General features: G+C 39.6%; 1 protein-coding gene across 3 annotated transcripts; it reads left to right on the top strand.

Moving 5' to 3' along the window:
• The first annotated feature begins 445 nt into the window (after nucleotides 1-445).
• adam23a (ADAM metallopeptidase domain 23a) lies at nucleotides 446-24,551 on the top strand. Of its 3 annotated transcripts, XR_005625262.2 has the most exons (27): nucleotides 446-742; nucleotides 1,451-1,674; nucleotides 2,187-2,263; nucleotides 6,150-6,213; nucleotides 6,308-6,390; nucleotides 6,728-6,791; nucleotides 10,143-10,215; nucleotides 10,305-10,390; nucleotides 10,485-10,550; nucleotides 10,753-10,821; nucleotides 10,909-11,075; nucleotides 12,229-12,313; nucleotides 12,424-12,511; nucleotides 12,628-12,679; nucleotides 12,794-12,893; nucleotides 13,866-13,937; nucleotides 14,032-14,118; nucleotides 14,239-14,319; nucleotides 16,065-16,115; nucleotides 16,215-16,278; nucleotides 16,425-16,530; nucleotides 17,643-17,762; nucleotides 17,864-18,032; nucleotides 20,123-20,234; nucleotides 21,466-21,556; nucleotides 23,242-23,432; nucleotides 24,092-24,551. XR_005625262.2 is itself a non-coding variant. In XM_039689422.2 (26 exons), the coding sequence occupies exons 1-26, from the start codon at nucleotides 664-666 to the stop codon at nucleotides 24,135-24,137; spliced, it is 2,376 nt and encodes a 791-aa protein (XP_039545356.1). In that variant the 5' UTR covers nucleotides 446-663; the 3' UTR covers nucleotides 24,138-24,551. The 3 variants fall into 3 exon arrangements, 2 of the variants coding, with proteins under 2 accessions (XP_039545356.1, XP_039545357.1); XM_039689422.2 differs by lacking the exon at nucleotides 23,242-23,432; XM_039689423.2 differs by lacking the exons at nucleotides 21,466-21,556; nucleotides 23,242-23,432 and adding an exon at nucleotides 20,512-20,602.
• The last annotated feature ends 629 nt before the right edge of the window (nucleotides 24,552-25,180 follow it).

The following is a 25,180-nucleotide window of genomic DNA, read 5'->3' as shown; positions in this document are numbered from 1 at the left end:
GTAGTTGCAATGTTATTTAAAGTCAAAAGAATATTCAAAATGGACCATCAAAATAAAGTGTTGCCGCACCGGTACCAGTAGTAATATTGTATGATGCAACTAATAAAAATAAAATATATAGTGCAAATAATGACTAAAAAAAATAATTCCCCCAAAACATTTGAACGATGGTCTGTCCATGTGGTCTGACGTAAATACACTTGTAATGAACTGATTAACTAATGTCTTTATTAACATGTGAAAGACCAACCCTTTTATTTCAGGCTTAGATTGTGGGCTAGTGTATAGACATTCTAGTTGTCTAAATGTATTAGGTCATTGAGAAGTCATTAGTAAATCTCTGAATTTCTGTGTACAAAGTGAAAATGGATGACGCGTCAGCGCAGCAGAAGATGCACTGCGCAGTCGCAGTGGCTTCCCTTAAAATATGAGCTGCTTGCTTGGCCACCGCCTTCCATCCACCCGTGCTACCACCCCTTTGCCTTCTTCCCAGTCCTCCCCACCTCAGCATCCCAACCGTGATACCCACCCCTCAGTCTCCGATGCTGCATGAAGGATTTCCCCCTCTTCCCGCGGGATACGCACTAAAATCGCCCTCATAATAATGGACTCGCTGTAAATTGATGCGCTAATGACATTTTATTTAGTCTTCAAATATGAATCATGCGTCTGATATTCCATCTGTGTCTGCTCGCTAGCATATTTCTTTCCGTGCCATCTTCTATCGCCTCAATCTCAACGGGTAAGTATAACCTTCACGTTGCGTAACTTTATAATTTACATAATATTATTCGATATTGGCTCTACTGTAACGTTACGTTAGTTTTAGCGCAATTTGTTTTTCCAACGCCTTTTGTTGCGACAGGAATTCCCAGCAAAATACGCAGGTTCTGTGTAGGCTTTGATTGAGCAGCCTCCATTACTTAACTGTGTTTACGACCGTTTATACATGTCAATCTCTGCAGAGGGGGGGTAAAAGCTTTTGAAGGCCTCTCTAAGGGTTGACAGCCCCATTAGTATGGTGTTCTATGGGAACGTGGTATAAGGACTGAATCTTAATTCGATTACCATGACAATAGATTACCATTTGCTGACATGATGCGTGTCTAATGCCTTTACAATTCAGAGATCAGATATCCAAATATCCAGCTGATAAAGTTGAGAAAAAAATGATATGGCTGTGTTTTGTCAATATGTCTGTTGCCTTTACGTTTCATGTCTCGCCCTCTCATCCACTGTCATAAATGTGTGATCAGATTTCAGTGTTTTATTTGGTTATGAGCCGTAGTGTTCGATACACTGAGATCTGCATAAGTGAGATCTGTGCGCAGCTTCTCTGCAGCATCACAGGGCTGCAACTGCTGGCTGGCACACGTTCATATATAATTGAAGGGATCCTTCTCTGAGATGAAGACTGTAAAGCAGTAAACAGTGTCCTCCTATCCTGCAGTTTCCAGCGCCGTGCAGAATGAGGATCTCAGGGATCAGCACGTGCCTGAGACCCCGCGAGAAGCGACAGCAGCGGCACAGGGCAATTCCACGGGAAGAAAATCGGAAGAGCATGAGGTCACCGTCACATATCCCTCCCGGCTCATTTACTACTTGAATGAGGATTCGGAGAGCACGTACCATGACCTGGACACTCGGGCGAGGAACCAGGCCGTGGATGGGCAGGTGAGACGCAAAATATGAAGAGCCCTCCCCCCTGCATTTAGGTCTTCAACACTCATGCGCTAAGGAGTTGTGAAGCAAGGAAGCTGCTTCATTTCATACCTCTAGCAGCTGCTGGGAATGGTGCAGTATGCCCAATGCTCAGAGTTGATCCAGGTTCACAGGCCCTCCCTCACAAATCTAATGCACTTTTCGCAAAAGAGGCAGTTTTCTCTCCCTCGCTCTCCATACTGAACAGACGTTGTGGGATTGCATTGTGCACACACTCTCACTTTACTTTTGCCAATGCAGTATTTCTGCTGTAATACAGCACAGCTGTGTGATTTATGATGCTCTTGACTAGAGCAGGTGTTTTATCTATAGATGCCCTTGCAGAGATTTGCTTTTTGAACATATTAGTTAATGTGTGTGCAAGACAGACATGAAATTTTATCATTACATTTGCGGGCTTTGCCGGGCCGGCACATATGTTTTGTGAAGTGTTAATGAGACCTTGTTTATCTCCCTGACCACAGGATGTCCACCTGGCCCAAGCAAGTTTCCAGCTGGACGCCTTTGGCTCCACATTCACCCTGGACCTCACTTTGAACAAGTAAGTGTGTGTGTCTGTGTGAGTAAAAGACAGGTCTGCCTCTCAGAACAACGTATTGCTCTGGTGTTCAGTTCTAAATTGTACATTGTTCAGTTGAACACTGCTATATTCTCTCCTTTTTGTATTAAAATCCTAAAATCTCTCGCTAAAGTTCTTCCTTGCTTATCATGAAAATTCGAGTGAATGGTGTGCCACTTTCCTATTCAGTCCTCTCCTCCCTGCCATTTATTGTCTGTCAGCACCTTTACATTAAAGGCATTCGTTGAAGAGCTAAGAACAATGTGGTTACTTTAAATCATCTGAACTATTCCCTGTAAAAAGTGTGAAGTAAAAAGTGCTAGGTGTTTTATTTGAGATTAACTGCCACCCTAGTAATTACATTTTCATTTATTCTGTCAAGGCTGTTTACAAATGTGAAACAATTTGAGAGCTAACAATATTCATTCTTAGTATACTAAGTAGAAAGATTAGGAAACAACCCAGCTAACATTCTCAGAACTTGTGCTGATGTTCTGACAAGGTTCTCTCAAAGTTATAAACAAACATTTGTCCAGTATCGTTAATAGAACCAAAGTTATCTGCTCTTTATTAATGTTAGCATAATGTTAGCATAAAAAAAACATTATTTAAACATCATTCAAATGTTCAGTTGCACCAAAGACTATAGATAAACAAAGACAGCTCACTCTTATTACTTATGAATTGGAGAAACTGCAACATGCGATATGGCGGAACACGTCCCGCCTTCTAAATAAAAAAGCCAATCGCTGATAGGTAAAGTCATTGTGTCACTGCAGCTGGTCTGGTTCCCATAGAAACCTTAGGACTGCACATGCGCATTGGCTGGGCTAGCCTAAAAAAAAAAAAGCTCTTTTAATGCCATTCAAGCAAAAGAAACAACATTTATGGGACAGTTTGTGTCAAATGTGTGTTGCTGATTTGAAATATGTCATTTAATTGTTATAGTTCGGCAAGCAGTTTTGGAGATTTCAGGATTCCCACATTCAAATAGATAGGACTTAAATAGTGGTGCAGAGTAAGGATGTTAGTACGATTCCCTCATGTCAAGATTCGATACATATCACGATACTGAACTTACGATACGATATTATTGCGATACTCCAAGACAAATGGTAAAAAGTTAACAAAAAATGTGCTGCTTATTAAAATGCTAAATTTGATATTACATTGTAGGTTTAAATGGCTTGGACTTGGTGATTGTAACCCAAGGACAATAGTGACACCAGAAAAAAAAATATCACAATTCTGATGCTGAAATTACTGAGTTATTGTAGATGAATATGCTTGCACGCTTTCACTGACTAGATATATTTAAAATATTGTCAGCCACTTTTTACTGGTAACATCAGACATTTGGCATTATCAGGACCCACAAATATTCCCACATTGCATTATTATACATTATAATCAACATTAAAAAATGTAGTACTGACACTAAAACTCTGAAAACTTGAATTTTTTTCTCACACCGTAATTTTATTTTGGGGGGACGATCCACGATACATATTGTCACTATCCACAATACGTATTGTTGGATTTTTGTATTGCGATATATTGTGGCACAATGTATTGTTACAGACTTTCCTTGAAAGGGACTTACGCTCATCTTATGTGTTTTTTAAATGTTACCTCCTATGTTCGAATGTTTGGAGAAAATTTAAAAGTGACATACAATTTTTGAAGAATGATAAAATTAAATGTTCCCTTAACGTTTGCATAACCAAGAAAAAGAATAACATTTTAGAAACTGGATGTTTTAAAGAGTTAGTTCACCCAAAAATGAAAATTCTGTCAGTATTTACTCACCCTCATGTTGTTCCAACCCCGTAAGACCTTCGTTCATCTTCAGAACACAAATTAAGATATTTAAGATATTAAGATTGCTCCTGCATACTAGTCCATAGGCTTCTTGAGGGAATGACACTTGCTGGCATCGAAAAGTCATCAAAGACATCGTTAAAATAGTCCAAGTGGCTCAATTTGAACTTTATCAAACGACGAGAATACTTTTTGTGCGGAAAAACAAACAAAAATAACGACTTTATTTCAACTATTCACTTCCTTCTCCATGGACCTGTAGTCAGTTAACGTAGTGTGATTGCGTAGAGCTACGTCACACGTAGGCTCACTATTGGCCGACGCTGATCATGTGTGTGATGCGTGTGACGTACAATAACAGAAGCTTACGCTATTAAACTAGTAACCTGACTCGAGCCAGAGGGAGAAATAAATGAATAGTTGAAATAAAGTTGAACGAAGGTCTTACGGGGTTGGAACAACATGAGAGTGAGTAAATACTGACAGAATTTTCATTTTTGGGTGAACTAACCCTTTAAACATTGATAGAACATTCAGAAATATTGGAAACATTAGCAAACCTTTCTTAGAACTTTTTTAGCTGGGAAGCTAGAGCTGAGGGAAAAAAAAGAGACAAGGCAAGACAAGAAAAACAAGGATGTTTTAGTAGTAAGTGGTTATGGAGTGCTTAAATGCCTGCTGAAAAGATGTGTCTTCCACTGTTTTTTGAAAGTTGTGATGGTCCCAGAAGATTGGGTAGAGGTTTGCAGCTTATATTGAAAGAATTTGTTGTTGTTTTTTTCTGCATATATTCCTTTACACTACTGCATATGTCCAATCCTGCTCCTGCAGTGCCACTGTCCAGTAGAGTTCAGCTCAAACCCCAAATAAACACCTGAAGCAGCTGATCAAGGTCTTGAGGTGTTGAGGCAAGTTGAAGCTTAACTCTTCAGGACAGCGGACCTCTCGGACTGAGTTTTAACACCCCTGCTTTACACAAAACATTTTTTGTTTTGGACAATTAAAATGCTTTATGCTCTATTCCAAATTCAGCAGCATGAACAGGTAGGTTATTTGAAAAAGTTATAAAAAGTTGCCAAACTGTTCTATTTTCATCCAAGGCCAGGGATTACATTTTTAACTGTTTTAAAATTTTGCCTGTGGAACACAAAATTATTATTTTGAAAAATGTCTCTTTTTTAGTGCATAAATCAAAAGTCAAGGTGTTTAAAAAACATCACTGTGACTTCAGCTACTGATGCTGTCGTTAATATATTTATCATATAACATTGATATAGCCACAACTTGTTATTTCAAATACATATTTATTGCATTTTGATACGGATGCATGGGATCTGGGGCAGTAGTTTCCCAGAGCGTTTTGCAAACGTTTCATAAGTTATGAAACCATTATTTCTAAATGTTCTGAACATTCAAAACATCCAGTTTTTAAGCGTTTTGGCTGTGTGAATGTTAAGGGGAAAAAAATGCAATTAGTGTATAACTGAAAGGCGATTAATTTCAATGAGAAAGCTATTAGGTGGGTACAGTCTTATCTTGAAGACAGAGGCCAGATAGTTGATATTAAAGGTGTATTGGCCAGCTCATTATCAGTTACTTGTGGAGTTCCTCAAGGGAGTATTTTAGGTCCCTTATTTTTTCTTTTATGTATAAATTATCTTAAAGCAGCATGTTGGAGGAGCTTTTTCTATATTCTGATGATGCAGCAATTTTAGTCACAAAATAAAGGAGTCCTGTGGGATAAATAGCTTTTCAATTACAAGGGATTCGTTTTTGGAAAATAAGCTTCTTATTTCTTTACACTAAGGTGAGACTGAGGCCATTCTTTTTTGCTTCCAGAGGGAGATTAAGCAAGGATACTGTTTTTAGAGATCATAGATGATGAAATAGAATCAAAGAATGTTGTAAAATATTTTATGATGTCTTATTGATAATAAATTAACAGGTGCCATAATTAACCTTGCCATAACATAACTCCCTGTTTGTTGTTAATTAGTTGTTAGATAATTAATGTGAGATTAATTTCTCTCTCTCACTTCTATTTTAGTGATCTGCTCTCTTCAGATTATATGGAGATCCACTATGAGAATGATAAGCCAGTTCTCTCCAGGGTAAGGCACAAAGAGCACACACTGTACCTACGTATATCAAACGGATCCCTGAAAATAACCACTACATAGCAGTGATGAATGTGCGTTTGTTTAGGGCGGTGAACACTGCTACTACCACGGCCATGTGAGAGGAAAAGAAGACTCCCGTGTAGCTTTATCCACCTGCAATGGACTTCAGTAAGAAACCTGGTTTTTGTTTGTATGTATGTATGTGTGTGAGATAAAGAGAGAAAGTCTGACCTGGAGACCCACTGTGAGGCCAGATGGCTGTTGGTACACATGAAAAGATTTGAATGTCACCATGTTAGTGTGTGGTTGAGTGTCACAGAGAGCCGTCAAGGGAAAGAGCAGAAGGGTTTGTCCGGTTGTTGTAAAAGCGTGGCTGTGGTTTTCTTCTTGGTTTTCTTGTCACTTGACAAGTGATATGACTCATTGAGGTTTTATCTGTCCTTGTATCCGTTGTATCCAATTGACTCTCTTTTCCCAACCCCCTTCTTGTGATTCACTCTTCTAGTGGGATGTTTGATGATGGTAATTTTGTCTATCTCATCGAGCCTCTGAAACTGACTCACACCGTGGTAAGATCACATCATTACAGCTTATCGTCTTTTGGGATTCATTATTCACACCAGGGCCGTAACCACCACAGACATTAATGAGGACAAGGTTCCTCTCAGTAATTAGAAATGACCAAATCAAATCAACCAATGATTGGCCAATCACATCAAAGAAGGCAGGCCTTACTGTTCATAGGAAACGAGTGCATGGTGTGATTTAAGTAGCTAAACATTTAAGATTTGACAATGTTTTACATTAGAAATGTTAAAAAACTGACAGTTATGTCCAATATGCAAAATACTGAACTTTTTAAAACAAATGTCACCGTTTTGAATTAAAAATATGTTACCATTTACATGATTCTTATAGTTCATAACTGAATAAGACAAGTAACGCTTGACATATAGACCCTTTTACGGTTTGTACGCAGTGATGACGTGGCAACGTATGCGCGCGCATATTGGCAACGGAAGTATGGCGGAGTCAGCAGTGTGTCAAGCTCGGTCAAGCTACGCGAGCGGATTTTTATTACATCCTCGCTCCAATCAACACGTTTAATCGCATGCAGCCACAGGCGCCGCCGGTTCTTCTGAAACGGCCGTGATTCTGTTGGAAATATAAAACTTAAAGGTTCTCTAAGCGATGTGGGGCCAAAACATTTTTTGTCACATACATCAAACGTCTCCTCACTATCGGCTAGCTGCCTGTCCCCTAAACACACTGTAAAAAAACGCGGTCTCTGTAGACACCACAGGCTCCAAAAACGGCAACAAAAACAATCATGTCTCAACCGGACCACGAAACCTAACAAACAGTGTTCCAGCCAATCACTGGCAAGAAGTATTTGAGGGTGGGTCTGGGGGGTTAGTGAGCGTGCACATGAAGGGGGTGTGTGTGTGAAGGAGAGAGAAGCATAAGAGGGAAGTTTGAAAAATGGCCGAAACACGACCAAAGAGACGTCGTTCTGAGGAACAAATTAAAAAGAAGAAGGAGTCGGATAAAGAACGTGCGAAGTTCCGAATTTACATCGGTAGCAAAGCTTTTTAACGATGGCGAGAACTCCGACGGCAGAAGGGCTTCCAGTCCGACATTCAGGTTGCTCTGTTTTTGCTGGACAGGTGGGTAACGTTAAATTGTTTTTTTTCTTCTAAATTGACGCTTATGTTCGCCAAACCCACACAAGGATATAATTAGCTAGAAATGTGCGTTCACAATTATTTCAGGAAGGACGGAAGGGAGGGGGAGGAGATGAGATGCGGAGGAGGGAGGGTCTAGCTAGCCTCCGATTTGTTTGAAAATATTCCGAACGTCAACACCCAGGATCGCTCAGAGAACCTTTAAGCCCCTTGGTGGAATATTGATTAGTGCAACCGTAAACACAACAACCAGACATTTTAAAGGTGGGAAACCGTTTTAATAAACTTTCGGAGTTGCTAACACGTTACAGCAGAGAATGTCTAATTGAAGAGAATTGGCACTGGCTGGTTACTTCCGGTTTCTGGACTGGCTGCAGTAACACGCCTCTGTCCATACGGGGGCGCTCGCCGTCGAGTGCAGAATGAATGGGAGTCAATGGGGTTTCACCATAGATATCTATATAAAGGCTAGATACGTCGTCCACGCTGCTGGCCAATGGAGGTCGACGTCTGCACCTGGCGGCCATCTTGTCACAGGTAGCTCGCTCACTCGTAACATTGTGTTAATGGTACATGTACTATTTAAATGACCATAACTTGCCCAATTTTCTACCGATTTTCAAACGATTTGTTTTGTTATAAACGTCAGAGATGTAGTTATGACACTGCATACTTATGAATAAAAAGTGTATAAATAAATATTATCATCTAGATAATTAGAGCCACGTTAATAACGTTTGTAAGAAACCGAACCGTCTGTAAATCCGTCAAGATTTCAACGAGATAAGAGTATTTGTGTTCGTGCTGACCACTCTCATCTTACATCAGCTTGTCTGTGACAAGATGGCCGCCGGTGATGACGATGGAAACTCCGCCGTAACACATCTAGCCTTTATGCCGCGTTCCAGGCAACCTGTAACTCGTGTTTTTCCAACCTTATACCCGTGAAAGTGCACTGGAACGGCAGTCAAACTCGTGACTTCCCACCCGTGAACTCGTACTAGATCGATGTACTCCCAGTTACGAGTTCTGACGTCACATAGCCCACGAACCAATGACAGCCCCTACTTATGCAGTGTTTCTGCAGGCGGTACATGGTGAGAATACACTTTAGGACAATATAACGTCAACTAGTTTTCAGTCCATTGAGTGCAACGATAAATATATACCAAATACATTTACAAATAAAGTAAAATAAAGAGTATAACAGCTTATCTTGCCTCATGCGCTATTTTTCCTCCTCAGTTTCCCACAAATAAACAAGGAGTAATTGCACATTTGGCGTTAGAAAATATTACAAACGTGCGTGAGCCCCGTAAGGTCCGCCATGCTGGTTTGTTTACATCTAGGTAGTTTGGCGTGAATGACCTGGAATGCTACAAAGTCGTAAGTCGTGGTTTGAAGTCGTGATTTACGTGTTCAAAAACCTGCCTGGAACGCAGCATTATATACATATCTATGGGTTTCACCCCCAGAAATACACGTTTCTCAGGATCTAATTTTTTGTCAAGTAATTTGAAAGTTGCATTCAAAAGGGAGGGCTAAGATAATACACTCAGCTGAAAATTGCATTTTTAAGTTCACTTATCTGTTCTAAAAATCCGTTCAAAAATGTGATGACGTCACACAATAGCAGAATGCTAGCGTGTTCCAGCCAACAATGACCAAGCCTGTAAGACATCGAAAGGACATAAGTACTCGTTCATTCGACTTTTGGCCTATAATCTATATTGCGGAATCAACAATAAAATCTATGGTGATTTAACGACAAGCAGGTGAAAGAGACACATTTAGCCGTTTAGCCCCATAGACTCCCATTCATTCTGCTCTCGCACGCGATCACCTCCAGTGGAATTCTAATGGAACTGCAACCAGGATGATACACAATGGGGCTAATAGGAAGTGCCAAGGCTCTCCGTTAGACGGGCTCTGGTTACAGTCAGTGGGAAACAACACCACTTCCATTGCCAAAATGCGCGCGCAACTATTTGATCACGTGGGCTGTAAAAGGGTCTATTAGACATATGATTAAATGTGCGGTATTCTTTAAATCGATTACTTCACTGCCGCCATTCTTTTTCTCTATTCACTTAAATCCATTTTAATTCTTGAACTATTGAATTTCTTGAAATAAAAAGACTAAAAAAACTTCGGTCCCCCCCAATGTTCATGACATGGTTACAGCCTTGATTCACAAGTGTTGTCTGCAAATGTCACCATGCTTGTACATTTTAGGAAACAGAGGCACGACCCCATACTTTGCGACGAACATCATCGCTCCATGTGACCTCTGTCCCAGGTGACTGGGGTAAGTGTGCCAAGGTCCTAAAGACATGTAGCAAAATATTATATCACCACGCTCATCTCCATGGTTACCTTCATGTCTGTTTCCCTCAGCTGCCGATGACCCAGTTGAGGAAAAAGAAGAGGAAAAACATATTTTCGCTCGCATGCCTTGGTTAAAGAGAAGGAGGAAAAGAGCTGTAAGAAAATGACCCTCAACCTTTTCCATGTGCTCCGCTGTTTCTCAAAGCTCATACCTCATACTTTTTGTGATTTTTTAATGTTTTTTTTTAGATGCCACGTAACGTTTTTGAGGAAATGAAGTATCTGGAAATAATGATTGTCGCCGACCACAACACGGTGAGTTTATCCAGGCATCCCTCATGAATGAACTTGCATTTCTGAATCAAAGCACTGAAATTTGTTATAAGTACATATAGAAGAAGTACAAATTTCTCCATAAATATCCACTAGAGGGCACTGAATAACAAATGTTGCCATATTTTTCATGTTCTGCAGAACCTTGAAACTGCTTTTCTATTGTAATCTCTTGTTTTTACAGTTTAAAAGGCATAAGAGTAAAAAGCACACCCGGAACTCTGCCAAATCAGTGGTCAACTTTGTAGATGCTGTATGTTTCTATATTTTTTACCGCAAACCTAATATCCACTCATGTTGTGTTCATTTTAATCTAAGATTCGAATAAAATTCCCTTTAGATTTTTAAGGAGCAGCTAAATACACGTGTGGTATTGGTTGCTGTGGAGATTTGGACTGACAGGGACCGGATTCCTCTGAGCGTGAAGCCATTGGAAATGTTAAGAGATTTTTCAAAGTACCGACAACAGAACATCAACATTAACGCCGATGCCGTGCACCTCTTCACGTGAGTCGCTTGGTTTGCCAGTCACAGAAAGGATTCGGTTCAGTTGTGGGAGTTGCAGGACAGGATAAAGATTGTTGTGAATTTTTCATTGTTTGATGATGATTTACGTTTTGTGATATTGTACAATTCTGAATATGTGTGGGTCATTCTCAGGAAATTGTGGCATTTATGTAGCCTGGGTTTCCCCATGCTGCCTTGATGCAGCACGATTTTATTCACGCAGCTAGGCAGCCTGGGCACTTGAGATAGGGAACCAATCATAGAACGGTGAGCTACGTACAGGCGTGTTTGATAGACATTTGTAGCACCCAATAACACGGCTTTGGGCATTCGTAAACCACGCCTCAAATACGAGAAAATGAACATGTGATTTCCAGACCATGGCGTTAGCCAGGCTACCATTTATTCGTGTTAACAGAATACTGGACTTAGTCACAATATTTTATTTAACTCTGTTTAGTGTATAATGCAAAATATCTTTTAAATTTTTTCCTCTTAAATATTTGTTTTTCATCTGAATATCAGCCAATTTGCATATCACTATTCATCGTCATTACATTTTAAGTTTTGAAATTTTTAAATTTTGTTAAAATGAATTGTACTTTTATTCATGAAATTGAATATTTTTGCATTTAGATTGAATTTTAAAAATATATTAATTGTACATTTATTGAAAATAAAATATTTTATGTTCACTGTATATGTAAAATGCTGAATATCACAATGCATAATTTATCCCTGCTCTTTCTGTTCAACATCATGATAATTTAGCATTATTATTAATCTGGCTGTATGTTTTCTTTTAACACTTACTATTATTGGAAGTCAATCAATAATACATCTGTTTTGGGAAAAATATTGTAGTGATCAGTTTTTTTACATTAAACAAAATTGCAATGATATTAGGTAACAAAAACCAAGCCATTATTATTGTCTTTTATCTGTTCAATCTCAGAATCTGGGTTAAAAATAAAATAGCACATTACTGTTAGGTTTAGGGTTAGTAATAATAATAATAACAACAATAAATTCCTGCCACAAATGGCACAGTTTCCTAAGAATGAGGCTGAATACCATTCTTTGGTAATGCATTTACAGGAAAACGGGAACAGGTGACATAAAGACAAATAAAAAAATCTCTTTCTTCTTGCAGGAATGTGACATTTCATTATGGCCGGAGCAGTGTTGCATATATCAGCGGTGTCTGCTCCAAAGGAAGAGGAATCGGTGTTAATGAGGTGAGGTTGGGCACACACAGCATTCTGGGTTGACAGCAGTTTTAAATGACAAATGAAGTGACATCTTACTTTTGGAGCCGTACACTGCTGTATCTGTTTCTCTTTTTCAGTTTGGCAGCACATGGACAATGGCCATGTCTCTCTCTCAGAGTTTAGCACAGAATCTTGGCATCCAATGGGATCCTGTGATCAGGAGGAGTAAGTCTGTTTCACCACCTGGTGTCAAACTACTGCATTTCTTAACTGTTCACTGTAAGAGTTTAGGATTTAAAGTGAACTCACAGATTTTCTCACTCACTCTTGTGTTCTTTCAGAGGAGTGCGGCTGCATGGATTCATGGGTGGGATGTATAATGGAAGACACTGGGTATCGTTAAACACACACATTATCCTATTGCCTCTCCCGACTACTTTCATTTTAGCTTCTAGTTTCGTATTTCTTGATTCGTGTTGGTTTATTTTCCCCTGTTCTCTTCCATAGAGTGCAACACCCACGCAAGTTTTCCAAATGCAGCATCTCTGACTACAGGAACTTCCTTTTAAGAGGCGGTGCTTCGTGTCTGTTTAACAAACCCAACAAGGTAGGCTTGAAGAATAGTTTGAACAAAATGCAAAAAAATTTAAAAAAAACACTTCACCTGCATACACATGCCCGCAAATGTGAAATGCATCAATAAAAAGAACTGCACAAGACTTTAAATGAATATTATGGTTTTTTTTTATGTTTTTCCACAAAGTACAATCCCCATCTCATCATTCAGTTTTCATTGTCTTTTCATTACATTTTTTCCCCCATTAATAGTCAGGGGAAAAAATAAGTGAAATAATTTATATATATATATATATTATAATAGCACTTCTTTAGTAAACAGCTTCTATTTTTTCAGCTAATAAATGAATAAACACTGCATCGCTTCTGTATAGAAACTTGTTTCCGCCATAGAGTTGAAAAAAAAAGTAAATGCTAATTTTTGTCTCACAACTCTTTTCCCACAATTTTGACTTTGTTTCTTGCAATTCCAAACCGTCGGTGTGTGAATGAGTGTGTGAATGTGAGGCAAATTGAAAAGCGCTTTGGTGGCCATTGGGTTTGTGAAAGCGCTACTGTATATAAATGCAGTCCATTTACCATTTATAATTCTTTTTTTTTATCGCAATTGCGAGTTTAAATGGCAGAAACAAGTTTCCATACCTACGCTCCAAACGTTACTCTCTTTTAAAATCCTGCTGTCTTGGCGTGCACTTCTTTTTAATAATGTATGTTACAGTTTTGCTCTATTTTTGGATCCTACACTCCTACTAATCTATTTTTGGATCTACTTGCCTTTCTCTGTTTGTTCTGTTCATGTACCCGCAACCCACAAAAAATAGGTTTTCAACAGAAAGCTGAAGTTGAAACATTGAAGCAGGTTTTACCTCAGTGACACCAAATGTCATCAGTTCTCACATGTTTTGTGACTGATTGTCATTGACAGCAAACTTAAAGCAAAAATCAAGTTCAAGCTAAATCATTGGACGTGATGCTGGATAAATCTTGTGCTTTGTGTCGGCAGCTCTTTGAGGCTACAGAATGTGGGAATGGTTACGTGGAAGTGGGAGAGGAGTGTGACTGTGGGGCCCGAATGGTAAGCACTTTTTTTTTCAATTTCATTTTTCACAATTTCATGTTTTGCTAACCATTTTTGGTCTGTGTGCACATGTTTATCTCTGGATGTGCAGGAGTGCTATAAAGACTGCTGTAAAAAATGTTCTTTGTCTAATGGAGCGCACTGCAGCGACGGCCCCTGCTGCAACGGCACATGCCTTGTAAGGCACTTCATTTTTGCCTCACCATTCATCACGACTTCCACCCACCTCAACTATTGAGTGTCTAACAATGCACTGATCAGTTGTTTCTCTCAATCCCTGTCCCTCCACCTTTTTCAGTTCTACCCACGGGGATACAGCTGTCGATATGCTGTAAATGATTGTGACATATCAGAGACTTGTTCGGGAGACTCGGGACAGGTTTTGCTCTTTTTATTTTTTTAAACACCATTTTTATGTTCTTTATAGGATGTCAATTATTTAAATATGATTTTAGACATATTAAAACATTTTTAAAGGGGAAATGCCAAAAGAAAGGGAGGGACAAGTGCATAATATTTTTTATGTAAATAAAACTACATATTAGAAGCAAATTTTTGTTTCAGTAAAAGCTAATTTGGGGTAGTATTTCATTTTTTTCTTCTATACCATTAAAATATAATGGTGATGGATAAGCAAATTTGCTGATATTCCCATGGAAAATAAACATTTAAAAAATAAAATATACACAATTAAAAATGCATTACACAAAATAAATGAATTAAAGTGAGAGTTAATTCTATGAAATATCTGTTTTTTCCTGTAATTAATATTTATAGTAATTAATATTTATATAAGTCATGGTTTCACAATAGGAGACAACTGGCACAGTTTTCCTGATAACGAGCCACAATTTATTCAGAAGATGCATCAGTATCTATATGGCAATCACAATAGCTATGTTTCATCCACCTAGCTATTTCTTAGTGCATTTTGGGATATCACATAAAAAAAATCTGTATGGAAAGGCCAAAATCCAAATACATTCCAAAAATGCGGATAAAACTTTTAATTAATTTTTTAATTATTAATAATTTCAAAAAAATTGTATTTTTTTTTTAATAATACAAAATAATACACCATATTTACTGAATAAATCCCTCAATGTGCAAAAAAAAAACGCCTTTTCTTTGCCTCAACGGTGGATGTGATTAGATAACCAGTGGGCCAATTTCATCACACAGCATCTCAAATGTTGGTTTGATCATTCAGAAATGAAAGTCAAAGTCTGTCACCAAAATGATTTGGTTTAATTCCTTCCCAGATGCGTCTCACATTATTGCGTTCCCAAAAAACAGGTATCCGAATGCAAGACAGATTAACATGACATAATTTAGATGATTCTGAGATGCAAGATTTTTTTCCCAAAACCAGCGGAAATCCCGCCCTGCAGCTAACTTTCAATTTCAGTGACTGTACTGATTGCCTACACCAAACACTGATCCCTAAACGTACCCGTCATTGTACCCTTAACCAATTAAATTAGCTGCAGGGTGGAAATTCCTCTGACCTGGTTTATAGGGGGGAAAAACAACTCTGAGATGCATGTTATTTATGACGTATGTAGGAAAAAAGAGCAGATATTTGCAGATATCTTGTGCCAATTTTCCATGTGCCAATGACTATTTTGTTCTCTTGAACACATGTGATGGAAAAGGGCTTTATTTGAAAATGTTTATGCGATATTAACATTTTTCGTCGGATGCAAGTCAGATTTGCATATTTGGATGGAAACATAGCTAGTGATATTGATGTCATACTATAGCTTCTCTATTAGCCATAACTGCCATGACAGAAGGCATGTTGTTCACTAAATGACAGCCCGCCTGCAGTTTTAACACTTCGTGCTGGGCTGAAAGATTAACTTTGATAGTGCAGTTGTCAGTTGTCTCTCATTTTGTCAAGTACTGTTACATAACCCGTTTCACAATCTTCACACCACGGCTCTAGTTACCGGACACACAAACTACATTTTGTTCAAGTAAATCACATTTAGTATCATCAGAAAATACTAAAACTTAAATAATGCTGAACTAAACAGTAAAAATACTGAGTATCTTTTTTTATTATAATTTTATTAGAATTTTTATTGCAAAAATACTTCAATTATATATATTTTCTTACAGTGCCCCCCTAATCTTCATAAGCAAGATGGCTACTCGTGTCAGCTCAATCAGGTCAGATAATATCTATATAAAGCAATTTAGAAACATGGCAGAACAAAAAATAGGCTATTTGTGATCAAACCCTCCACACTTTATTTGCTACTATTCCAGGGCCGCTGTTACAGTGGTGAATGTAAGACCCGGGACAGTCAGTGTAAATACATCTGGGGTTCAAGTAAGTGACACTGATGTTTTCAGAGTACTTACTCAACTGTTCTTGCCTAGGAACACTAAAAAAGCTGCAAACCTCTTGTGGTTCCTCTTTTTCCTAATTGCATTCTTTCGTTCTGCTGCTCTTTCTGTCTGTTTTTCTTCTCTCAGAGACTGCGGGGTCAGAGAAGCACTGCTATGAGAAGTTAAATACAGAGGGGACAGAAAAAGGGAATTGTGGGAGAGATGGAGACAAATGGGTGCCCTGCAGCAAACAGTGAGTCAGTTCCCACAATTATTTGGAGAGTGGGAATATGTGGCAGTGGCACCATGGTACAAAACCAGGTCTAGATGGTAACTCTTGTTCTACAAAGTTCACAGGCATTTTCTTTGCACTAAATGCCTTTCACACCTTTCACAAAGCATTGAGAACTTTGTGTCTTCTTAAAGGGATAGTTCACCCAAAAGTGAAAATTACCCCATGATTTACTCACCCTCAAGCCTTCCTAGGTGTATAAGACTTTGTTTGTTCAGACGAATACAATCGGAGTTAAGCTAGTTATTTTAGTTGATAAAGTTTTAAATATGGACATTTGTCTTACACATACGCATGGCTTTGCTTCAGAAGGCCCTTATTAACCCCCCGGAGCCATGTGGATGGATGGATGCACTTTTTTGGGCTTCTCATCCTCCATTCACTGCCATTATAAAGCTTGGAAGAGCCATGACATTTTTTTAATATAACTGATTATATTCGTCTGAAAAAATAATGTCATATGCATCAAAAATCATGGGTTAATTTTCATTTTTGGGTGAACTATCCCTTTAAGTTGTATGTATGTTAACCAGGTATTGTTAATGCTGTTCTGATGCGGTAATGTTAGAAGAAGGTCTAAATATTAATTTCTAAATTGAATCAAATCATGATGTAATTTGCAGACTTTGTATGATGGAATTGAACTATTATCAATGCTCAAGTATGAAATATCATACCAAAAACTGTCATTTGTGCAAGCGTTAATGCCAATACATGTTTTTGTGCAAATTCAACAAGATTTTTTTTTTTTTGAATAATAAAATGTGATTCATTTTGATTACAGAGATTAGCCCATCTTTGCCATCACCAGTGATTGGCATGGGTATTTATTTGAGTCAAGCGCCTTGTTTTATTGATATACTGTAGATACTAATATGATATATTTACTGATAATATCTGCAACAACTTGATCTACGTGGGTGTAAGGAAATTATAACAGCAGCAAATGTATGCCAACAAATACTGAAAAAATCTGTTTGTGAATCCCACATAAAATTTGCAGAACATGGGTTACCGTCTAGACAAGATCACATTACCATCTCTAATACTTTCCAAATCCTGTGGATTTACAGTGATGTGTTCTGCGGGTACCTGTTGTGCTCTAATATTGGGAGAATCCCAAGGATCGGGACACTGAAAGGTGACGTTACTCCCACCACCTTTAACCATCAGGGCCGACTGGTGGACTGTAGGTCTGTTCCTGGATCTCTGCAAATCTTTTCGACGCTAAATAATAAGGGCGAATCTCCTGAAAAACATCTTTTGACATTTTCTATTTCTCCTTCTTATGTAGCGGGGGACATGTGCTTTTGGATGATGACACTGATCTAGGGTATGTGGAAGACGGTATGCCGTGCGGCCCCTCTATGATGTGCCTTGAGCGGAAATGTCTTCCCATCTCCTCCCTGAATCTCACAGCCTGTCCGTCTGGCCCCAGTGGCCGAGTCTGCTCTTCTCATGGCGTGAGTATTCACCATCTGATACTCACTGCTGCTTGGACTTTAGGGTTGTCAAACGTACTGGTACCAGTCGGTATAAGTTGAAGAAACCAGTATTTCTGCAGTATCGGTAGTACTTGGTACCTGCTAATAGACTCTGCTTTCAAACACTGTTGTTGGTGTTTGTTTGACTGCTCTCTCTGAGAGTCAAAGTATTTTATTCACAACGTGTTTGCTAGCCAATCACAATCAGATCTGTTTAGCGTGTGAACGCAATGCCCTATCAGAAACAAAGATTGACTGTGATAACCAAGGTACGAGACAAAACGGGAAAACTACTTAAAGGGTTAGTTCACCCAAAAATGAAAATTAAGTCATTAATTACTCACCCCCATGCTGTACCAACCCCGTAAGACCTTCGTTCATCTTCGGAACACAAATGAAGATATTTTTAATTAAATTTGAGAGCTGGATCACTACCACATAGACTGCCTAAGGGACTGGCTCTTGACGGCCCAGAAAGTCAATGAAGAAAATGTTTAAATATCCCATGTGACTACCGTGGCTCAACTATAAGTTTATCAAGCGACGAGAATACTTTTTGTGCGAAAAAACAAACAAAAATAACGAGTTTATTCGACTATTCCTTTTCTTCCTTGTTGGCCTGAAACGAGACTTCCTTAGATTTCCACGACGCATGCGCGAGAATTGCGATCTCCTTCAACTTCAGTTCTCGCGCATGCGTCGTGGACATCTAAGGAAGTCTCGTTTCAGGCCAACAAGAAAGAAAAGGAATAGTCGAATAAAGTCGTGATTTTTGTTTGTTTTTTCGCAACAAAAAGTATTCTCGTCGCTTGATAAACTTATAGTTGAGCCACGGTAGTCACATGGAATATTTAAACATTTTCTTCATTGACTTTCTTCATTGACTCTCAAATTTAATCAAAAATATCTTCATTTGTGTTCCGAAGATGAACGAAGGTCTTACGGGGTTGGTACAGCATGGGGGTGAGTAATTAATGACTTAATTTTCATTTTTGGGTGAACTAACCCTTTAATTCAACAATTTTTGCTCTGGTACCAAAATTGGTACAGACACTGAGATTTCCGGTACCGTGACAGCCCTAACAGTCACCCTTGAAAATAATCCTGTTTGAATTCCCACCCACTAAAGCCAGAAATCCACTCAAATCCATTTACAAATTTAATCCAGAATGCTAACGACAGGGATTTAATTAATCCCATGCATTCAATTTATATCCAGAGGAATCATAATCTATTCCACAACAACTAAAAATAAGACATTGTCATGGGTATCCAAAATCTGTAAGAAGGGGGCTGATTTTAATTTCAATTATGCATAAAAGTGCTTAACTTTTTTTGGGGTTGCCTCTTATTGTCAGTCAGTAAAATAGCAAATCAGACACATTCTCTGCCTGTAGTGTTTTGGGATTTGCTGACATCAGGTTTGTTGACATGTCTTAGAAAGGCTGAATTTTGGTGAGAGGAAACTGCTGAAATCCCTTAAGCATGGGGTTTTTGAACTCTTCAATGCCAAGGCCTTTCAAATATGGCAATCCGCTTGCACATGACCTTACAAAAATATAATGGAAGGTAAACTGCCTTTCAACAGTTTTGGGTCAGTAAGACATAAGAAGTTAATACTCATAGGAGGAACGTGTATAAGGCTAGGGAAGGCATAAAAGGAATTTTCTCAGTAAAATCACATACTGGTGCTGCTTCTAAATATTTGATTGGGGCAAATATTTTATACATTGCTACAAAAAAAATCTATTTGAAATAAATTATATTCTTTTGAACTTTCTATTCATCCTGTTGAATCATGTAAGAAAGTATGGTTTACACAAAAAATATTAAGCAGAACAACTGTATTCGACAGTGATAATAATAAGAAATGTTTCTTTAGCAGCAAATCAGCATATTCATGTGACACTGAAGACTGGCTGAATGATGCTGAAAATGTATCTTTACCAGAATAATTTATATTTTAAAATATATACGTAGAAAGCCATTATTTTAAATTGCATTTCACAATATTAATTCCAGGCTTATACCACCGCATATTGACATTCCTACTATTTATCATCTTTCAGGTGTGCAATAATGAAGCAACCTGCACTTGTGATTCTACCTGGGCAGGGACAGACTGCAGCATGCACGACCCCCCGAAAGAGCCGCCTGTCATCGAGGACCCGGGTCCCAAGGGTTCGTGACCTCTCCTTAACATAAAAAGCTTCCCACTTACATACACAAAACTTACAGACTAGTCCTCAATTGCATACACAACTTATCTCCAAAATCCAGTTCAAAGCCATTTCCAAAGATCAATACTTTTTGTAGGTGCCCATCTTGATGTTTTGACTTTTCCCACTCACAAGACTTTTACAAACACTAGTAGTACTAAGTACGTGTACATTTTTTTTTATAATGGGGCCTTGAGTGACATTTTCTCTGCTGAATCACCCCTATTTCCTCTGCACAGTGAGCGTGGCCACAAACAGGCTGATAGGGGCAGTGGCAGGGACCATTCTGGCCCTGGGGGTGATTTTTGGAGGCACAGGGTGGGGAATAGAGTAAGCACCTCTTAACCCTTAACCCACTCCCCCAGCAAGAGGGAGATCCTGTGATCCCCTGTGTGTGCGCGTGTGCGTGCGTTTTCCCAGTGGCTTTGTCCGTTGTGTTGAATGTGATGGTGCCTTGTAATTTTTGTTGTGTAATTGGACTGATTGATTGGTTATTTTCTCTTCTCCCCTGGCTGCTATTATCATGGATATTTTTACTATCACCCTGTGTTAATGGAGTATTGCGGCGCTTCCCTCTCTGGTCCATGTGGGGCATTTACATAGAACAAAGGATTCAAAGCGAGGACCGAGAACGAAGAACAACTGAGGAAGGTGGAAAAACATGAGATGGCTTGGACTGACGTTGACATAAGATGGCATTTTTAACTGACACAAAATCCCCTCAGAACTGGCCTACTTTCAGAGCTGAGCTAAATATTCCATTCTAACTAGGTCCGATGTGTGCGTGAGTGGGTGAAAGTTCACCATGAGTGTGTTTGTAGGCTAGTGTTTCTTTGTGCGTCTGTGTGTGTGCATTTTTTCGTCAGTCCTGCGTTGGTGGCGTAGCTCAAAATACATCAATGCTTTAAGATCTTACCCGATAAACCAACTTGTGCCTCTCCTCTGTGCCAAAATCTGCAGCCCCTAAATTATCCAGAACCCACATCCAATAAAATCCCACACACACACACTATTAATGGTAAGTTAGTTGAGCATAATCTACCCTACGGATTCCCAAGACTTTCCTATGTCACATGCATCCTGAGTAATCACATGACTGAAAGTGTGTATAACATAAGTGAAGTCCAGCATTTGATGAGCAGGTGCCCCCTGTAGCTTACGTCATGTTTCTCTCCCATCATGCCCTTCTACAGGTCCTAGCGCCACCAACCTTATCATAGGCTCCATCGCAGGGGCCATCCTGATGGCAGCCATAGTGCTGGGGGGGACGGGATGGGGATTTAAGTAAGAGCTGCACCGCATGCTACCTAATGCCTGCCAGCCTGGAACAGGCTCACTAACACTTAAACATACACACACACACATGCACACAACACTTACCACTACACACTCACATTCACTCACAAGGGCCTGGGCTTCTGCTATAGACAACAGATACTAAAACTAGGTCATCATTTAAAGTCTTCAATTTTGAGCTATATGCTATGATAAAATGTTAATCCTAAGGGACGTTAAGTGACTATTCTGTAACAATATCTGCCATTTTAACAACCTGTAAGTTGTTTAAAAGTAACATTTTCTTAAATATGCTAATATCTTCTTTACACACGACTTTACCTCATTTGCTAGCTAGATGTTTAGCTCTTGATAACCAATCCAAAAATGAACTGGATACATATGTAAATAAATGCTTTAGTCTACGTAAATACATGTACAGTAGTCTATTTGGTTTAGCGCTCTGTAGACTGTAGCAGAACCTCGTGCAGACTGGCCTATCGCTTGACATGCATGCGAGCAAAATTATAAAATGGATACTGAGCAAGATGTTTAATGACAGTTATGAATTATATATAATATAAAATATAAAAGAGAAGAATGATGTGTAGCCTTTTTTTGTAATTACATGCTAACATTTCAAATGTGTACAATATCAGTAATGCCATAACCAATTTGTGTAGTGAGATGGGAATTGTTGGAGAAAGTAACCTTGTATGATTACTTAAAGCTACACTATGTAACATTTTTTTTTTTGTTCAAAATGAAGGGCTGGATTTTGCTGGAAATTGTATAGTTACGTCATTCGTCTGTGTATGTTTACACCACATCCATAAGTAGCATATAGAAGGTCAGTCTACTACTATATGTAGTGGAAGGTGTGCTTGTAACAAAAAATAAAAGTGACGGTGCCCACTTAAATACAAATCAACACTAGCTTTGCTTTTCAGAAATACATTTAGGTTGCGCAGCATCACATTCGCTGTACATTGATTTGAACAAAGTTTACCTTGGTAATAGTGCCAATCTCTAAAACCAAATACAAACCTTTTTTTTTCGGATGTCTGTCTCCTTTTGGTATTTATTGGTTAATTTATTGGCCTCAAGCCATCAGATTCAACCGTGCAGAATAGTGTAGACGAAACGCAACTCGTGTAATTACCAAAACAATCTTCCTCCGCAAGTAACGTTTTAAAAGTTACATAGTGTAGCTTTAAAGATTCTAATAAATGTGTGTAACATCAAACATGCTGTTAGTGTAACTTTACGGGTGCATTTGGTTCAAAAGCAGTATCTGAATGTAGATTATGTAGATGTAAAACCTTTCTAATGGCCAGCCTAGACCCCACTAGGAGGAAGTTCTGGGAAGCTAGCTTTGAGATCTAGAGGTTATCCAAGAGGACTTAGCTCACCGCAGCATGCTCGTTTGCACATAGCATCTTGACTGAGCCCATTTAAAGTTTGCATGTGGACTGGCACCACGCCAGAGCTAAAGCGGAGTGCTATCAGAGCATCGCACAAAGGCTGGGCTCACCTCAAGTGAAGGGAAGGGAGGGACGGGTGTTTATTGTTTTCCTTGCTTTGAGAAACGGGGTGGGTTGTTGGGGCGGGACGGGGTGGGAAGGGATGACGACTTTCTGACCCGCTCTCCTCGCCGTGATCTCTCTCTCAATCCCCCCTCCGTTGTCTGAAAGGGTGAGAGTTTGAGCGGAGAGGGGTGGAGGTTGTGTCGTAGGCAGCCTTTGTGCCATGGCTGGCTGCCACGCCCTCTTATCTCCCGGAAGGCCCTGGGCCCCCTGAAAACCTAGAACAGAGCAAGAGCCCTCACCCCCCACCCGGACTCGCCCGGCACCGCTGCCTTTACTGCCTGCTTCACAGAGACCTGGTACAGACACACGCGCTGCACTGCACCTGCATGCTACCCCAGTCACCCCCCCTACACAGCGATAGTGGCGTCTCCCACGTAACCTCTCTATGGACAGGTGCATGTTAAACTGCTGGGATGCCCCACATCAAGCCACGCTACGGGGAGGTTGTGTCAAACCCCTGTCGTTGTTGGTGTTGTTGCAGTTCTTGTTGCCTTTCTTGTTGTTCCTGGTGGTATCGTCGTCGTTCGTGTTGTGGGTGTGAAGTCCTTTTTTCTGACCCTCGATGTTGTACAACTCTTTCTTGCTGTTCTTTTTGTCTATGTCCGTGTTTTTCTCCCAGAAGGTAATGTTCTTTTTCCGCATCCTTTGTTGTCTTTCTAACACATACTCACCCGCAGTCAACGGAGGGACACTCTGTGTCTCTCCTTGCCGCTGCGAAGGACAGACGCTTTTACCCGCCGTAACCCAGTGGCGTTAGGAGTCAAACAAAAAAAACGTTACGGGTAGCTTTTGATTCATTTTTTGAATTGATTAAGAAGCCAATTGAGACTACAACCACGTGGTTGCTGCGGGTTAAGGCGGTCAGATGGGCAGCAAATTGAGTGTTGATGTCTCTGGCATTGCCTGCACTAATCCCCCTCTTGTTTGTTTTGTCCTGTTTGTCCTCATCACCAAGAAATGTCAAGAAAAGACGATATGACCCTAACGCCAGTGCCATCTAAAGGCTAAGAGAACTGCATCCTTGCCTAGTGTGCCCCTTGGTTCTGTCAGAACCCGCTGGACTGTACCTTCTCCCGATGCTGACGCCGTTGCCGACGGCATTGGCGTTACTTGAATAAAAAAGGACAGAGCGCGAGAGAAGAAAGAGACTCAATGATCAAACATTTTTAATCCAAAGTCACGTAGAACTGCTTCTTCAGCGCTGCCCCCGTTCCTTTGCCCTCTGGTCTCGAGCCTTTTAGCAACCCTGATAACTGGTAGTGGACGGCACCACTCATTGGGGCATGACTTCCGATTTACACGCCCCAATCTCCGGTTCCGACCCAGGCATGACCAGCTTCAGCTGTGGACCTCGCATGGCAGAGGAGGGTCACCAGTGTAAGAAGAACATATTTGTTAGTTAAAAAAAAGAACAATGATTTGAAGTTCCAGTTGGTGGGGAACACGCCCATGTGTGTTTCGAGGGGCTAATCAGAGGGACCCATATCTTCTTCGGACAAACATTTCAAGGCATAACTTTACAGTTTTTCTTTTTTGTTATTTCAGCATGTTATATTGCAGGCACTTTCTGTAGTATTAATGAAACAAACCCAAATGAAAACGTAAAAAAATTAATCCATTAGGCTCGCAGCGTATACAGCTGCATGATGAAATCACCACTGTCATATATGCTTAATTCCCCTTAAAAAAATGTAAACTGGCTGGGCACTGTAGGGTCTGCCCTGACCTGAATGCCATCACTGGCCAAACAGAGAGCTGCATGATGTAATTGCACTGGGGGCGGAGCCCACACAGCCTGCTGCGCTTTTCAAGGTATCTGCATGTCAAAGGATAAACAGTTAACATTTACTTACTATGCAAAGGGGAAACATTGCACAAACCCTACGGTTTGGTAAAGAATTCTCAACTGAGACAAACAATGAAATTGATCTCAAGCTAGCGGATTATTAATAAGGCAGTCTTTTATATGCTCGGCCATCTATGTTTGACATTATAATAAGCTTCTGATTACTTAAAATGAATGTTTCTATGAAAATCTCAGCTT

This window comes from Pimephales promelas, chromosome 8 (genome assembly GCF_988280905.1).
Source record: "Pimephales promelas chromosome 8, fPimPro1.hap1.1, whole genome shotgun sequence".
In the NCBI taxonomy this organism is placed as follows: domain Eukaryota; kingdom Metazoa; phylum Chordata; class Actinopteri; order Cypriniformes; family Leuciscidae; genus Pimephales; species Pimephales promelas.
The sequence above is the reverse complement of the archived record's forward strand: the minus strand, read 5'-3'. Positions and strand labels throughout refer to the sequence as shown.

Excerpts from the sequence above, each read along its gene's own strand:
- adam23a (XM_039689422.2), top strand. The coding sequence starts at position 664 with ATGCGTCTGATATTCCATCTGTGTCTGCTCGCTAGCATATTTCTTTCC. Across the intron at positions 10,551-10,752 it reads TTGTCGCCGACCACAACACG|TTTAAAAGGCATAAGAGTAA; the intron begins GTGAGTTTATCC and ends TTGTTTTTACAG. Across the intron at positions 14,119-14,238 it reads GCTGCAACGGCACATGCCTT|TTCTACCCACGGGGATACAG; the intron begins GTAAGGCACTTC and ends CACCTTTTTCAG.